The sequence below is a fragment of the Morus notabilis genome, unplaced genomic scaffold, assembly GCF_000414095.1.
Source record: "Morus notabilis unplaced genomic scaffold, ASM41409v2 Scaffold348, whole genome shotgun sequence".
Lineage (NCBI taxonomy): Eukaryota > Viridiplantae > Streptophyta > Magnoliopsida > Rosales > Moraceae > Morus > Morus notabilis.
Genome location: NW_010361555.1, coordinates 80,917 through 98,243, shown reverse-complemented (window position 1 = coordinate 98,243; position 17,327 = coordinate 80,917). Strand labels below are relative to the sequence as shown.

The following is a 17,327-nucleotide window of genomic DNA, read 5'->3' as shown; positions in this document are numbered from 1 at the left end:
ACCACGGGTTCATATTCTTCATCCTTCGCGTTCAACCAACTTTTTAAGCAAATAAGTGCTTCGACCATCCTAGGAGCCAATGAACTCCTAAAAGGATCAAGAATACGACGACCGGTAGAAAAAGCTGATTCAGATGCAACCGTCGAAACCAGAACTGCAAGCACATCTCTAGCAATTTGGGACAAGACCTTATACCTAGGAGCATTTACTTTCCACCAATCTAGGATGTCAAAACTGTCGTCCACTAGCTCTTCGCATTGCTCAGTTAAATACTTATCCACATCATTCTTTTGCACATTTACACCACTCCCACTCATCTTTTGCTTTCTAAACATGGCCTCTATCTCATCATCAATAACCGGCATTGAGGCGGGCTCACTAGATGCCGTAATTGTTGAACGACTTGAAATACAACCAGAATAAGTTTCTACTGAGTGAGCTAACATTGTATTCCTAAATCGAGGTTTGGCCAACTGTGATAATTACGGTTGCTTAATAGTAGAATTAGGGGGGGAGGGGGATGACGAGGAGCCAAAGGTGGAGGAGGAGCCCGATCATGATATTCCTTGTACAATCTACGCAATGTGTCCTCAACCCCTTTTAACAACGTGACAGATGTCGAATCATTGTAGATACACTTGAAGGCAATAGTAAGATAATTCAACTTATATCTTGGATCAATAACCAAGCCAAGAAACATCATGTGATTCATTTTCTCGACATTTCCCCAATACTTATCAAATTTCTTATTCACACATTCCTCTAACTTAATCAACTCTCGTTTGACAGCACAAATATCTTTGAAATAGAAGTTTGAAGTGACATAATATGAACCATTAAACTTCTTCGTCAAAGTGTAAAACTTTCCTAAGAACCTCAGAAAAACCCTTGCATTGTCCCAATCCGTCTCATTTGGTGGACCCTATATCTTTTTGTCTTTTATAAGTTCATCAAAGTAAGCACAATAGTTTTGATCCAAAAACAACCTCTCAAAAACGGGGACAAACTTGAAAGAAGTCTCCAACATTAGGTAGGTAGAGTTCCACCTCGTCCTCACATCCAAACACAATAGGGCAGTTGAGTTGATGTTTTCTTCCTTCATGCACTCCTTAAACTTCTTGAGGCGTTGAGGTGAGGACCTCACATACCTAACTGCATTGCGGATGCTTACAATAGAATATGCTAAGTCCGTGAGCCCATCATTAACAATCAAGTTTAGAATGTGACAGACACACCGCATATGTATCATCTGGCCATCTAAGACGAGAAAATTAGGAATATCTTTGACTTTTCTCTTCAACCTGTCCATAGCCACATCATTGGATGATGCATTGTCCACTGTAACTGTGAACAATGCAGTTATGCCCTAATCATTAAGGCAAACCAAAATCTCCTGTGCAACTGTTTCTCCTTTATGATTCGAAACTTGGATGAAATTAATTATCCTTTTCTGCATATTCCAATCTTCATCGATCCAATGTGCAGTCAAACACATGTAATTGATGTTCTGAATTGATGTCCAAGTATCAGTCGTCAAACACACCCGTTGCTTTCCTAAAACCTTCTTCAACTTCTTCTTCTCCTCCAAAAACATTTGATAAACATCCCTCGCAATTGTTATCCTTGAAATGTCAAACACTCTAGGATTCAAGTACGCCGAATAGCGCTTAAACCCTTTACCTTCCACGTGTCGAAACGGTAACTCATCCAATACGATATACTCTGAAACGACTCTCTTATAACCCTCCTTAGACCAAGCTCTTAGTGTCATGGTACTAGAAGCAGTGTCCTCCTCATGTGCTCTGATCTTTCTACTTAATTGGATGGTCTTTTGTTTGTTTTCACTCTCTGGATTCATCAAGCAACTTTCTATATGATTTTTCATTGTAGATGTGCCATTCTTTTTCGAATCAGCGGCATAGGTGACACCACAATGCTTGTAAGTAGCCCTTTTGGTTTTTTCATCCTTCGTGAAATGTTGCCAAACCGGGCTTACTTGTCGGGCTTTCTTCCTTTTCTTAGTAAATTTCCTTTCTTCCTCAGTTGTCTCTTGTGTTTCAGTAGTTTCGGTTTCTTTTTGACTAGATTGAGACTCTATCTCTTTTTGCTTTTCCGATGAAGACATCTAAAAGAATTAAGCTAAAAGTTAAACAATCACAAACAACATGCTTTCACTACATGAGATTTTTCAAATTGTACATAATACTTTCACTAACAAGCATGAAATCCAAAGAACACAACTTGAACAATAAGAACAATAAGAACATTATGTCCAAACTCCAAACGTGCGTTGAATTGAAGGGTAAACCGTAAACATCAGTGACTCAGTGGAAGTTGCTCCCAACAAGAAAAGGGACCAACTATTCTTGGTTCATGTCATCTATCTACGTGTGTGTATATATATATATATATATATATATATAAATAAAGTAAACATCCACTTCTTACACTAATTTTTCTGTAAGAAAAGGAAGTGAAGAAAACAACCAAGTTAAAATACTTATTTTCACCGCATAAGCATTTTAACAAACACTTAATGGGCTTAAACCAAGCTTTAACTACACAAAATTTATATCCGTTTTCTCAGCAACCCAAGAAGGTTAAATCAAACAACTCAAACCAAGCTACCATAAACGAAGCAAACACGCATGAGATTGCTGAGAATTCAACCAACAAATAAAAAATCAATGCTTCTTCAGGGCATAAAATAACGTCCATACCCATGCAAAATGTGGAGAAGCAGGTAGAGATGGCGGATAAAGCTCGACATTCAAACAAAATTCAGCGGCAATAAAAGCAACAAACAGCGGCAATCATCAACAGCGGCCAAAATCAACAATCAAAAGCAACAAACAACAATCAACAGTGGCCAAAATCAAAAGCAACAAACAACAATCAACAATCCAACATTTCAATCCAGCGGCCAAAATCAAAGCAATCATCAACAGCAATCATTCGGCCCATTCCAACATAAACAGCGGCCAATCATCAATTGCCCAAGCTTGATTGATGGAAATAGAAAGTGGGGAATCAAAAGCCTAACCTCGGCGGAGCTTGGCGGAGGCGGACGTGCGAGCGGCGGCGGAGGCGGACGTGCGAGCTTGGCGAAAGCGGACGTGCGAGCGGCGGCTGGCGGCGAGGGCTTCTTTCACCGTGAGATGCGGACGTGCGAGCGGCGGCGGAAATACGATTGAGGACGACGGAGGAGAGAGGCGGCGGCTAGGGCTTTCGTGAGGGTGGGTGAGAGTGAGAGAGGTGAGGCGTGCGTGAGGGTGGGTGGCAGGTTGTGTGGGTGCCGGGTGGGTGGCCGGTGGGGGGTGTCTGTCTGGGGGCTGCCGGGCTGGGGTGAGAAATGAGAATCGTGAGACGGTGAGATTGAGAATGAGAAACAGAGAGAGTGAGAGATAGAGAAATGAGAATCGTGAGAAAAGAGGGTTTTGTGATTCTGAGTGAAAAAACGACATCCAACCTTCAAAAACGACATCAACTCATCAAAAACGACAGCATAAATTAAAAAAAATGAAAACATTTTAATAATTTCGGTCGGTTCGGTTTTAACCGAAAGATCCACAACAAAACTGAAACCGAACCGAGAATCAAGGTTATCGGTCGGTTAACCGAACCGAAGTAGTTCGGTTCCACGTGGCACCGCCGTTTCGATTTTTGAGCGGTCAGTTTTTCGGTTGGTTGCGGTCGGTTTCGGTTTTACGGTTTTTTTGTACAGTCCTAGTTTCTTATAAGCAATATAATGGTGGTAGGAATAGGAGATGGAGAAAAATCGTCAATCGTGCCCATTACTAATTATTAAATAATTCAATGTAACTAACACTAAACAAAGCAAGTCGTTGTAGTATAGTGGTGAGTATTCCCGCCTGTCACGCGGGTGACCCGGGTTCGATCCCCGGCAACGGCGTTTTTTTTTCGATGGAACAATTTATAATTATATTTATTTTTTTTTTCTTTTACACCAGTCACCAGAGTTCAGAGGATAGAAGAATACCATGGTAATTGGTATTTCGCATTTTTCCTTTGAAAAAGAAAAGATTAAAGCCTGTCTGTTGCAGTCACAGATTTCGGTTTTTGTCCCAGAAGGGCAGAGAAAGGGCCTAGACGTGGAATGATGGGTCCGGGAAGAAACGACGCCGTTGGGTCTGGCGGAGAGGAGGCCGGTCCGAGCAGCTCGGAGCCAGCAATTCCACGGCGGTTCCCTCTGGCAGCTCAACCGGAGATCATGAGAGCCGCCGAGAAGGACGACCAGTACGCTTCCTTCGTCTACGACGCCTGTCGCGACGCTTTTCGCCATCTCTTCGGTCTCTTCTTCTTCTTTTCTCTTTTGCTTTTCTTTCTCCCCCCCAAATTTCCACCTCTTTATTGATCGATAATCTATGGTTTTGCTGCTACAGGTACAAGAATTGCCGTCGCATACCAAAGTGAGGTTTGTCCTTTTGATTTCTTCGCCATTAACTTTCTCACAGTAATAGATTGATCGCTGATGGGTACGGTTTGTTATTGAATACTATGCTGAAAACCTTCTCTTTTTTCCCGGTTTTGTAAATGTAGACGAAACTTCTTGGACAAATGCTTTATTATGTATTGACAACTGGTTCAGGGCAGCAAACTTTGGGAGAAGAGTACTGTGATATCACCCAGGTTTGTAGATTCAATTTGCGCATTTCAGATTTGTATATGATTGATACTAGAGTAGAGTGATTATTGTGTTTTCCTCTTTCTTCTTCTTTTGAAGAGTTTTTGAGAGTTTTCTTGAGTTTTGTCAATGATCGTTTTCCTTTTCCTTGCTTTCTCTTTAGGTTGCAGGACCTTATAAGCTTCCTCCAACCCCGGCGAGGCGTGCTCTTTTCGTTGTTTATCAGACGGCGGTTCCTTATATTGCGGAGCGAATTAGGTACAGAGCTATCTTTTGCTTTTTAGCTGTTTTGATTTATTGGTTGAGCAAAGTTTCCTTACAGAGGCGTCTGAAATTTCTTTTTGGCAGCTCAAGAGTTGCTTCCCGTGGCATTGTCCTTGCTGATTCGCAGTCCGATGACGTATTTGGAGATGATGCTTTTGGAAGCAATCGTGTTAATTCTTCGGTGGTGATGGAGAGTCCAACTACATCTGCATCAGAGCAACCTGTTTCAGCTATGACAAGGTTGAAACAGAAAATCAATAGATTGTGGGTCTATGCAGTTCAGAGATGGCCTGCGGTACTTATTGTGCTGTTATCTCTTATCGAGCCTTGAATTTGATGCCTACCGAAAGTGTTATGTAAATTTGGTTCCAGCTCTACTTTTTATTCATTTATGTTCTGCTGCTTAATTATTCTGCTCTTGCGCACCTTAATGTTGTAATATCTTTGAGATCACCAAGTTCAATGATTTTGTGGCTAATGCATCTATGCTATTATTGTGTTCAGGTGCTTCCTGTAGCTCGCGAATTTTTGCAATTAGTTATTCGTGCAAACCTCATGTTCTTTTACTTTGAAGGTACTTTTTTTAACTCAGATGCTCATAGATGGTGAATGAAGTTCTTAATGAAGGTTGTGGCAGAATTTTTAATTATGTTATGGTCAATTTTTTTTGCAGGCCTCTATTATCATATATCAAAACGTGCAGCTGGCATTCGTTATGTCTTTATTGGGAAGCCATCAAATCAAAGGCCTAGGTATGTATCATCACAGAGAGTTGTTGCCGACTTTTCTATGGAGATCTGTGTCAAACTTACAACTTTGAATTTCCAACTTCGAAAGCTGTTGCTAGTTTTAGTTGCCTCTCAACGAAAATAATTTATGTAGCAGGCTTAGGCACTCCTCTGGTTCGTTTTTCACCCTAGTTCTCATATCTGAGCCATTTATCAGAATGAGCAGTTGATTATAATCCGTTTCCCACTATTTGTCTTTCTTGTTGTTTTATTGGTTGCCCCTTGTCCACTAATGATCTTGAACAGTTTCCTCCATTTACTTGAGCATTAAGAGTTCCATTGCCTCAGTTGTGCTGCAAAAATCCAATTACATTTCACATTCAATAATCGTGTGTTTTCAGCATGTATAATATTATCATTTAACTGATTTCCCTGCATGCAGATACCAAATTCTGGGAGTATTTTTACTTATTCAGCTATGTATCATTGCTGCTGAAGGACTCCGGCGAAGCAATTTATCCTCAATAGCACGTTCAGTTCATCAGACATCCTTGGGTCCCCACCAAGCTTCAACAGGTTGCTGATAACTGTATTGCTTTTCCTTTCTTTTCATCAAGAATTATTCAATACGTATTTTGATTACTTCACTGTGTTTCGATTCGGTCCTTGTTTGTTTTTATGTCATGTTGAAAGAATATCGACTTGAATTTGGTAGCTGTTCTAGGAGAAGCTGCAGTGACCAATACATTCTTTGATTACTACCTCTTTTATATATAGTTTGGCAGGATAGTTATTCAACTAATTAGTTTCTTCTTGTATTTGAGTTCACTAACTCGATCGTCTTCCTTCGTCATGGGTTTACAGGGGGAGGATTGCCTGTTATAAATGAGGAAGGTAACTTGGTTTCAACAGACACTGGCAGTTTGGTGTATGATGCATCGTCATCTTCAGAGGTATGTGTTTTGGTTCTCCCACTATTCTCTCTTTTTTCTTTTCTTAAATGAAGTGAGGGATTTGGTGGCAGTTAGAATTCCAATTTGGAAATAGTATCTTGTCTTGTTCTTACGCTGTACATCAATTTTTGGTATCATCTAATTATTCAAATATGACTAACTTGGTCTCGGTCAACCATGCAGTCCATTAGCAAATGCACGCTCTGTCTGAGTAATCGTCAGAATCCGACAGCCACGCCTTGTGGCCATGTATTCTGCTGGTATTGTTTCTTCTTGCACGATGAAGATCTGTACATGTTAGCTTATTTGTGTGTCATATCTCATATCTTGTTCGATTTGCAACTTTTTGTAGGAGTTGCATTATGGAATGGTGCAATGAAAAGCCGGAATGTCCTCTGTGCCGAACCCCGATAACTCATTCAAGCCTGGTTTGCCTGTATCATTCAGACTTCTAGCACTTCAATCTGTCAGGTGCAGCTGCCTCTCAACAGAGAGGATGATAAAGAATTGGAGCTTAGAAACTTATACAATTGTTCAATCATGAAAAGGATTTGAGATTTTTATTTTTTATTTATTTTTTTAAAAGAAATGAGAATAATAGGATGGGAAAGAAAATCATATTGCCGGTGACAAGTGTTGTATGTTGTAGTTTTTAATGTAGCTTTCATATTTTGCGCAAACCGAGTGCTTCACAGAACGAGATCTCTTTATTTCGGGTCTTGTAGGATTGCAAAATTAGGTACAAAGATGTTATCCGTTGGAAGATAATTTCTTTGCAGTTCATTTGAACGTATGCATAGGATAACTTTTCCCTTATTTTTTAGTACGGAAACTTATCCATTTTAATGATTAAATCGCAGTGTGTATTTTTGTTCAGTTATGATCTAAGGTGCTCATGATGAAATGTGTTTTGGCAATTGAAGAATTTTATTAATTTTTATTTATCAAAATAATTATAATTAGCTTGCTATTTCTCATTGATGTTCTACTAGAATAAGAGTTTGCGTAAACAAACTATGAGACAAGTACTTTATTTTTTTCAAGATTCAACCTAATTTTGTTAAATTACATCAAAATCATATAAAAAGTATATAAAACTTAATGAAATAGATTAAATTTTGACAACCATAACTGTATTTTCGTAAAAAAAAAATAAAATAAAAAAAACTGTGTTTGTACAACATTTGTTTAACTTGCAGAGTGGAACTCTATAACTGATGGTTGAAATAATACGCACAAGACGTTGTGCTTGAAACCACTTCGTATAATTTTCTTATATTCTATAAAAGATTGATTATCCACGTTTTTAAGATCTTATAATTACAAGCAAACTTTCATTAAAAAAAAAAATAATCACGAGCAATTAAGCATGCCAATAAATATGATATGAGTTTCTTTAATAGGATCAGAAAAAATAACTATCAATATAATTTTTTACTTTCCACTGTTATATTTGTATTAGAAACTTTAATTTAATATGATTTTAAAATAATGCTACGGACACCAATTCAAATCTCAACTCTTATATACCAACTGATGTAACATATAAATTGTCATTTTTATATTGGTGGATGTTTAAAATATTGTCATATCAATTAATGATAATAGATTGCATCTAATAATAAAAATATGACAACTCACATGTCATGTCAGTTAGTACACAAGAGTTAAAATTTGAATTAGTGTTCCTAACATTATACTACATGCAACAATTAGAAATTAAGTCCTACCGACACCGGTAAGGAGGTCTACCCTACTGGAGAAACTCTTTGAATTACCATACCTACTGAAAAAACTCCCGAATAAATAATATTGCTTCCAAGCATAAAAATAAATAAAATAACCAATTCGCGGGGATTTTTTTTTTCTTGCTTCAAATCTATACAAACTCTACTTCCACCAAATAAAGAAAAAAAAAATCAAACAAACAAACTATACAAACTTTAACTCCTGTATATATGGCATGGTTTAAACTAAAATCATTTTCCCCAAGGGAATAAGATACTCTGTGAGGAACAATTGGTAGAGAAATGAAATTATTATCGCTTACTATTTGACGAAGGAATGACTACAAAAAGTAATTACCTACAAACGCAACTACTTGTTGTAGAAACTTACTTTGTGGTAGAACAAACATATTTAACTCAACAAGCACAGTGGAAAAAATAGGGGGAGAAAGAAGGCATATGCCCCACACACAGCCAAATTTCCAACAGAATCCTCAATTTTTCAATACAGACTACTAAACCAAAGTTTCATTCACCATCAGCTACCTATAGTTGAAAATATATCATTTATAAACTATAGTTGGAAGTTGCCGAGCAGTTCATTTCTAAAGTTTGGAGCATACTTTGTTGGAATAGGCAAATCATAGGCTGGTAGTCACAAACAACATTACAACAAATCTTGAGAACCTAACGACTACCGCCAACAAATCTTTAGCCTTACAATTTGTTATTTTTTCCTTAGAAGACACATTATTCTTTAACATACTCAAGCAGGACAAAATTATCAAATTCAAGAACAAACTTTAACCAAAAATTGAACCCAAAATCACAACCAAGTCCAACACTATCAGGTCTCCAGAAACTAAAATCACAACCAAATAAAACACTATCAGGTCTCCAAAAACTAAAATCACAACCAAATAAAAAACTATCACGTCTCCAGAAACCAAAATCACAACCAACTCCTTTGCATGGTAAAACAAAAATTGCAGAAGGTCAGGAGAGCATACCGTTATAGAGTTTGAGTCTGATGACGAGATGAAGGACAACGCATGCAGCACTCCAAATGCAGAAGACGGTGTTTTTAGTATTCTCAACGACCTTCTGTCCTCTCTCTGGTGAAGGCGAGAAATGACCTTACTTATGTAGTATAGGCGAAATTGGTACCGAATGTGGAGTTTTCTTTGATTGTTGACAAAAACCCCTTTATTCCGGTCACTTCTCATCAACGCCGACCGCTTTGGCACTTGGAAACAAGTAATAGAGAAGATGAGAAGAGTAGAATAGGAGAAGAGGAAGAGAGTCCCAAAAAAGGCGAGATTCTCTGCTCAACCTGCTGACCCATGCGAGAGGAAAAAAGTCTGGAGATTCTCAGCCCAAGCATGGGAGAGGAAGGACTCGGTCGGTGGAAGTTGGGTGGGGTGCATTATTGCAAGAGAGCACAGTGGTTTTCACTGCATGCTCGAGTTTCAAACGGTAAAATCAAGGGGGGCCTGATTCTAAAATGAGGGCTCCAAATGATCCTAATCACCCTTTGTGATTCTAACCCACTATAATCATTTTGGGCTTCCAAACACAGATTCAGCTTTAGTCCCAGAATTTAAGGGTTGTTCTTTTACAATAAAACTCAGAAAAAGTTTAAACTCAAGTTACAACTTTATTCAAGTTCACGTTCTTTTAAGTTCTAATTTTATTTAACTTTATTTAAGTTACAACTTTAAACTCAAATTTAACTAAAAAACTACACTTAAGTCACACTCCAAAAAAATAACTCCTAAATCTCCCAATCGACGAACCAAACACTCACTAAATAAACAAGATTGCATTACCTCATCCTGTCCGTCCAACATGATCGCGCCTTTAAAGTTCCTAGATCCCCTACTACTACATATGAGACAAGTTCGACTATATATACACACTAAAAATCGACCTCTACCCTTCCGTCGTAAATATCAATATATCGTTAGGGTTTCAACCAAACGGATCAATACTTCGAGTCTCCGTTCCGGAAACACAATAGCGGCTCAGATGAGCAAGAGGCCGAAGGTACCTCTCTTGTTACTGCGATTCTGATCACGATCTTTCCGCTCATTCGAGTATTTTTTTGTAACGTATTTTCACTTCTATTGTGACAGTTCATAGGAGAGGGCGTGTTCTTCGGATAGCTGAATGAGGTTAGAGTTGTTCGATCGATTTTTCTCTCTCTTTTTGTTTCTTCTAAAAGCTATGGAATTTGCTCGAATAAGAAAAATGAACCAACCAATTAGACAGATAGACTGAAGAAAAATTGGTGCAATATGTTATTGGTCTTATTTCGTGTGTTGTTGGTTTTAAACGACAGGTTTTTTGTTATGTAGAAAGTCATCTTTACAGCGAGTAGGTTATTTGCAAATACCTATGTCGTGTCTGAGGATGACGATAATTTTGTGTTCCCATCTTAATTCTTAATTTTGTTTGCTTCGGAATAATGTCCATGTTCCTTGCTTTTCAGATGGGATCGCACATTTCTTATGATTGCCATTACTATCCGTCTATGTTGAGTTCATTAATTTGTTGAAATGAAAATGCTTATTTAGGCCAACCAAGAAATGTAATTGAAGTCTTCATAGTTTTGATTTCTAAATGCTTATTTATGCCAAATGTTTAATTGCTTGACCCTACAAGCATTGAGATATCAGTTCCATATTCCCTCTCCGTCTCTCCTCAAGAGCGTTGTGGGGTGTATCTCAATGCGTACATTAACGCTTTATGGAGTTTGTCAGGCTTCTTGTGCCGTTTAAAATGTGCCTGGAGGTTGGTTGGAATATCCTTCCGCATTGCTATTTCAAACATTCCCAGTTTGCTCAAAAAAAAAGTTAATGAAAAAAGAATTTGGTTGGTTGGAATTAAGTTCTTGTTTCAATTTTGGGAATTGGCATAATGGCATTCTTTTTTTCAAACTTCAGATGGCTGTTTATACTTTTTACTCGTCAAATTGTATGGAGTTAAAATTTTTAGAGAAATTAGGTGAGGTGATCAAAACCAGTCATCCCACATAATTTATCTAGTTATATGTCGGAAAAAAGCCTTTTTCAGAACATTGTTTTAATAAATGTCTCATGTTTCAAAAAGGAGCAGTTTTATTCATCCCCACGTGAATTTATCCCCGTTACTCATATGTAGTGGGCATGCTATATATAAGTAGTTGGGATATATCCCCATGGAGATTAAAGGCGTTCTTTGATAAATTCGGAAAATGTCTTTTTCTATAAGAAAAAAAGGTTATGAGTGATTGTTTGATTGGTTTAGTAGTCAATCACTGATCGATTAGTATCCATAAGTAGTTAACCAATGTTAGTCACTGGTCGATCAAATTTGATGGACTTGATGGTCATATCCAAATATTTATTGATGGTGATTTCTCGTGTGCCTTTAAAGCATTGTATTTTTTTCCTTAGATATATATAAACTTTAATTTTTGACTTTTGTAGGGCTTCAAGTTGTCTTAAGATTTTATGTAAAAAAGTGGTGCAAAGAGATGTGAGGTATTTTATCTTTTTACCTCTTTTGTTTTCTTAACTTTTCGATCACTGTCGCTTTTTTGGTTGATGTTTGGTGGCCTAGGAAAGTCGTGATTCCTGAAAATATGTCGCTCGATTTTCATACAGGTTATTGTAAGTGAAAAATTCAGGGCATAGTGTGCAAAATAATGAAGTTTTAGGGATGGATACCTGATATCCTTTGGTCGACTTGTCAAAGAACAAGTTGATTCCGCTGTAGACTTCTTCGACTGGTCTGCAATACTCGTCTTTCTTTATCACCTGGTTAATTTATATCCCCAACTTTGTTTTGTTGTATTGAGTTCAGTTATGGTCTCCACTCTTACAATTTTACTATTGTAATTGTAACAGGGAGTACTTGGTATCAAGGTCAAAATTATGCTCGACTGGGATCCGAAAGGCAAGCAAAGGGCCAACAACACATTTGCCTGATTTGGTCGTTATGCATCCTCCGGAGTTAGATGAGCACTTTCCGCTTGTCATGATAACCGAGTTGAGAATCTTTAGGACTTGTTCGGTTGTATTTTTGAGTTATGATGACTTGATTGTAGATTTTGAGTTATAATTTGAGTTTGTGTTTAGATGTGCACATTTGAGTTATGATTTGAATTGAGAATCTATTTAAGTTTGTATTTGAGTGGATCAAAACTTGAATTTGTATTTATATAGTATTTTAATAAAAATTTAATAGTGATGAAAAATTTTAATAAGATATATGGGTGAGGTTTTATTCTTCTTTTTGTTGTAAACGCATAGGAAAAAAAATCATCTCAATCGGAATTAAAATAAAAAAGTTATGACGTTTTTAAGAATAAAAAAAAATTATTTATTAACTTGAGTTTAACTTTAAGAACTTGAGTTTAAGAGAAAATTTAAACTCAGATTTTAATCTCAAATTCAAATTAAAACTCAAGTTTAAATTTAAATTTTACAAAGAAATATGAACTTAAAAAAAATTATAACTTGAGTTAATTTTTTTTTTTAATTTTATTCTAAAAGAATAAGTCTTAGTAGTTTAAAATAGAAATTTGTTTCTTCCAAACAACGTGTGTAGTGATTTTTTTTTTCAACAGGATCTTTGCTGAAATGTGGTCCCCGTGGCAAGACGGTAATATGTTACATGTTTCGTTAGCAATTTTTGTTCGGGCCATGTAATCTTTTGGTTCTTTTACTTTTTGTTGGGGCGTTTAGAATTTATTTTAAAATAATTTTTATTTTTTATATGAAAATATAAATGAAAACGTTTTTAATTTTATATAGAAATTATTTTTAAAAATGTATTTGGTAGTTTTATTAAAAAATTATTTTTAATGTAAAAAATTTATTAATGTCTTTCTTTCTTTCTCTGCTGGAAAGATGAGAAAACGAAAATAAAAAATAAAAAACGATTAAAAATCGTTTTTCATTTCTCTCATTTTAAATTAAATCAAAAAATTATTTTTATTTTGATTTTTTATCTTTATTACTTCAAACGCCGTTTTAGAAATACTTTTATTTTTTTTTCTTAAAAAACGTAAAAAACAAAAATGGGATGAATTCTAAACACGGCTGTTGTTTCTTCGCTTCTTTCCAGTATAGTTTGTAGCACTCAAATGTGTAGCGTTGGTTTGATTCTAACTTTTAAGACAAAGAATGCTCTTACCAATTCCTCTGCGCCAGAAGTTTGGATTGGTTTAGAAATTCTTTTTTCTCCCGAAAAACTTCCGAGGAAAATTTTGATGGTTATTGGTTAGAATTACCTTTTTTTTTTTTTTTCAAGATGTTGTAATTTGTATAAACTCTAACATTGATAAATGGTATTAGGGGGAAAAGAAAAGGCTCTGCATATCCTTGCTCAATGCAAACAGTGCTGTGTCGAGCAAACAAAACTCTGCTTCTAGCCTTTTACGTAATGTTTGATCCTTTTTGTAACCTTAGTCTGGGTTGTGCTTTATAGTCTCTGTGCCGTTTATCAAATGAACTCTGTTCCATTCCGTGGATCGCACTTAGATGCCCACTTAATTTGTCCTCTTTTGGTGTACTTATGTCAGGTCAATTAAAGTTATTTTAATTAAAATTAAAATAATTGTCATGAAAATTATTTTAATTGTCAATTAAAATTCCGTTTATTTTACTTATTTGGGTTTAAAATTTGAGTTTTGTTATAGTAAAATTTTTTTAAAAATAATCACATTTAATTTTTTTACTACAGTAAAAAATTCTCACATAAAGTCACATCTCAATTTAAATTAAAAACTCAAATCATCAAACTAAATTGGTCTTAAAATTATTTTAATTGTCAATTAAAATTAAAATTATTGTCGTTATTTTTTTTATTGATGTGATAAGAAATTTTAACTAACGTAGCATTTTAATTAATGTGTCGTGATATTATTAAAAGGATATAAAAGAGAATAGGAACAGGGGACACATGAGTTGATTTCTTATTCCATCTCTTGCAAGTCCAGATTTGTGCTCTGTGTTCTCTCACCAATTATCAGTGTCAATTTTCAATTGTTTTTATTGAAAAAAAAAAAACAAATAAAAAAATAATAACGAGCGTCCTTGGAGTAATTCTCAGTCTCGATCAAATTAGTTATCTTATCCAAAATTAATGATTGAAGTAAAAAGGAAAAAATAATTTATAAATTCTTTATCCTCTCTAAAACATATTATTTGGACATTGGGTACTATTGTTTTGAATCACAAGGCGATTGAATTTGTTGAAAGTGTTTTAGGCTTGGTTCAAACTAATAATTTGATGTTTTTAATAGAAAAAGACCTAAGAATTGGACCCCTCCTTGTTTACAATGTTTTGAGTCGAAATTTCAAACAATGTGTTTTAAACTTTTTATTTTAAACTATAAGAGCCCGTTTGGTTCATGAATTAGAACCATGAGATTAGAATTATTTTTCAATTTACGTGTATTTTTTGTGAGAAAAAATACTGTAGCGAATCATGAACCATGATTCGAATCAGATAACGAATCCTCTAACTAAACGGACTCTAAAAGTTCAAACCATCAACTTTCATATCTATTTACTAAACAGGCACGTACGACTTCTAATAGACTCTCTCTCACTTTAGCAAAAATGATAATTCAAAATCTACAAGACGGATAATTTATCAACTAAACCGACTTGAATCTTTATTCATCTATGGATTTTTTTTTTTGGGAGGGGGGGGAATGCATCTATGCATGTTTTTAATATTATACTTACCTACAAGGCACTAGAAAATGGTGCGACGGTCCACATCATGGAAGCCAAATTGAGTTTTTTTCCCTCTCACTAACACTATACATGTTCACGATAGCAATGATAAATGTCTCAAACAGCCTGGAATGCTCCACTATAACGGGTTGTTCAGTGTTTGGTACTCGATATTGAATTCTTTTTTCACTCGGCGTCCGAGGATTGGAGAGAAGTGATGATGAGAAAAACTCAAAACCTTATCAAGTTTGACACACATTTTGGTCACTCTTTGATCAAGTGCACCTAGAGCACGTGTGCACGACAACTTGACGGCATCACACTTGATGGCCTTGCACTTTTAAGGACAACATCGTGAGCACAAACTGATTTTGGAGCACCAAAAGCTTTTGCCCCCAACACCAACCAAAAGTTGATCCTAGTTTTGGATTATGTCCCCCTTTTTTTTCTTTTTTTATCCTTCCTTTTGCGTTTGCAACTTGCTTGTGTTCAGTGAGTGGAAAAAGAGCCAATTATGTATATTTACTACCTAACTACTTGCAACACAGTAGGCACCACCACGCCTTTGCATATCTTATGATTTTATAGTGTGTCCAATCCCACCATGCATGAATTGTCCCTGTGATGAGGACCCACAGATTTAAGCACACGAATTAACAGTTTGCGGAGAAATAACAATAAAACAAGAAATTTAAAGTAAAAAATAATTACGAAAATATAACAAAGAAAAGGAAGAATAATAATCAACACACGGAATTTATCCAGATTCGAACCTCAATGTGAGATCTTACGTCCTGCAATATGATGTTTTCGTCTATTATGATCAATCACAAGTGATTACAAGAATGATACAAGAGTACTCTCTAAGAAACCTCTCACAGTTCTCTCTCACTTGTCCTCTCCAATACAATTGTTCTCTCTCACAATCCCAATTGAAGAATGATGATTATAATAATGTTTCTCTATGTTTCCTAGCCCTTAAATAACCCCAAGGCCCTTTGAGTAGCCTCCAAGTCTCCTAAAATTCGTTCAACAAGTTTCTCATTTTGAAAACGGAAAGAAAATCTCCAAAAAAACAGTTTTCCAAAAGCGTCTAGTGCCACGGCACCACTCCAGAGCGCCCGCATTGCAGGCGCACTGGTCCCTCGGGTCCCAGGTGCACAAATTTTGCCTGACTGGCGCTGCAGTGCCCCCACTACTGCCCGCATGCTAAATGACGATGTTTGCTCCTCGTAACTCTGTTTTTCATTATGTTTCTTCCCACGATCAAATTAGAGACGTCCCTAACCGTCCCCAAAATGCATTATCCCAAAAACAAAATGTATAAAATAAATAAATAGGGAAAATATGGTCCAAGTATTGTACACGTAAATGGGTGGGCGTGTATTTGTCTATATGTTTATGATATACAATATTACTTTCTCACTTCTAACTATTATGCAGGAAGGAAAGAAAATATGATAAAAAAAAAATATGAAAGTGATGGAAAATAACAATGATAGAAAGGAAATTGATTTTTTTTTTTTATGTTGTTTGGTATGAGAAGATGGAAAGAAAATGAGTTTACCTTCACTTGTTTGGTATTGAAAGTTAAATTGAGAGGAAAGGAAAAAATTTACTCGTAAATTACTTTTATACCCTTAAATTTTTTGTTTGGATGTTGATGGAGAAAATGGTAGTTTAGTAACTTTGCTCACTTTAATTAGTTGTTCTCATTTTGCATCTCATTTTCTGCCCACTTGTGGAAAGAAGAAAAATAGCGGGACCCACATGTATTATTTTTCACTCTATTTTCTCTTCCTTTCTCTTTTCTCTCTTACCAAACAACTTACATTTCCATTTTCTCTCTCAAAATCTCTCCACCTTCTTTCTTCATTCTATTTTTCTTTCCTACCAAGCATACTCTTAGTGAGGAGAAAAAAAAAGGACACCTAAAAAGTTTGACTATATAAATAAAAAATGCTAGAGCATCACAATTTACAGGTGCTAAAGTACCAGGCTACTACTAAAAAGTAGTGGCAATTGGCAATTCCTAACATCTGTAGTTAATTAGGTCTCTTTCTTTTTGTCTTGATAGAAAATAATAGCCCAGGTGAATATACTCTATAGAGTCTATTTATGATTGAATACTTTATTATGACGTGGTTTTTGAATTTTTAATTTGCAAATCTATGGTGTGACCAGTGGTTGTTGTTATGGATAATGTCATTTAGTTGAGCATTAAGATGGCAAAAGATTAATAATGTCAGTTGATTATCTTCTTTTAAATTAAGTATGTA

At 35.9% G+C, this 17,327-nt stretch overlaps 1 protein-coding gene, 1 long non-coding RNA gene and 1 other non-coding gene across 4 annotated transcripts; all 3 read left to right on the top strand.

Moving 5' to 3' along the window:
* The first annotated feature begins 3,841 nt into the window (after window positions 1-3,841).
* TRNAD-GUC lies at window positions 3,842-3,913 on the top strand. The gene has a single exon. It is a non-coding gene; the product is annotated as a tRNA-Asp (tRNA).
* A 68-nt stretch (window positions 3,914-3,981) lies between these two features.
* Window positions 3,982-7,168, top strand: LOC21401551 (peroxisome biogenesis factor 10). The gene is made up of 11 exons (XM_024166929.1): window positions 3,982-4,310; window positions 4,404-4,435; window positions 4,561-4,650; window positions 4,809-4,903; window positions 4,994-5,204; window positions 5,414-5,483; window positions 5,583-5,661; window positions 6,080-6,213; window positions 6,502-6,590; window positions 6,774-6,850; window positions 6,943-7,168. Exons 1-11 carry the CDS (start codon window positions 4,118-4,120, stop codon window positions 7,043-7,045), a joined length of 1,173 nt encoding a protein of 390 aa, XP_024022697.1. The 5' UTR covers window positions 3,982-4,117; the 3' UTR covers window positions 7,046-7,168.
* A 3,074-nt stretch (window positions 7,169-10,242) lies between these two features.
* Window positions 10,243-12,438, top strand: LOC21411720. Of its 2 annotated transcripts, none has more exons than XR_002902385.1 (5): window positions 10,243-10,363; window positions 10,453-10,491; window positions 11,788-11,841; window positions 11,965-12,089; window positions 12,208-12,438. It is a non-coding gene; the product is annotated as an uncharacterized LOC21411720 (long non-coding RNA). The 2 variants fall into 2 exon arrangements; XR_002902384.1 differs by having other exon boundaries at window positions 11,965-12,120.
* The last annotated feature ends 4,889 nt before the right edge of the window (window positions 12,439-17,327 follow it).

Bases quoted from the DNA above. Each gene is read 5' to 3' on its own strand.
- LOC21401551 (XM_024166929.1), top strand. From the start codon at position 4,118: ATGATGGGTCCGGGAAGAAACGACGCCGTTGGGTCTGGCGGAGAGGAG. The intron at 5,205-5,413 runs GTACTTATTGTG...TATTGTGTTCAG, and splicing joins CAGTTCAGAGATGGCCTGCG to GTGCTTCCTGTAGCTCGCGA. The intron at 6,214-6,501 runs GTTGCTGATAAC...ATGGGTTTACAG, and splicing joins TCCCCACCAAGCTTCAACAG to GGGGAGGATTGCCTGTTATA.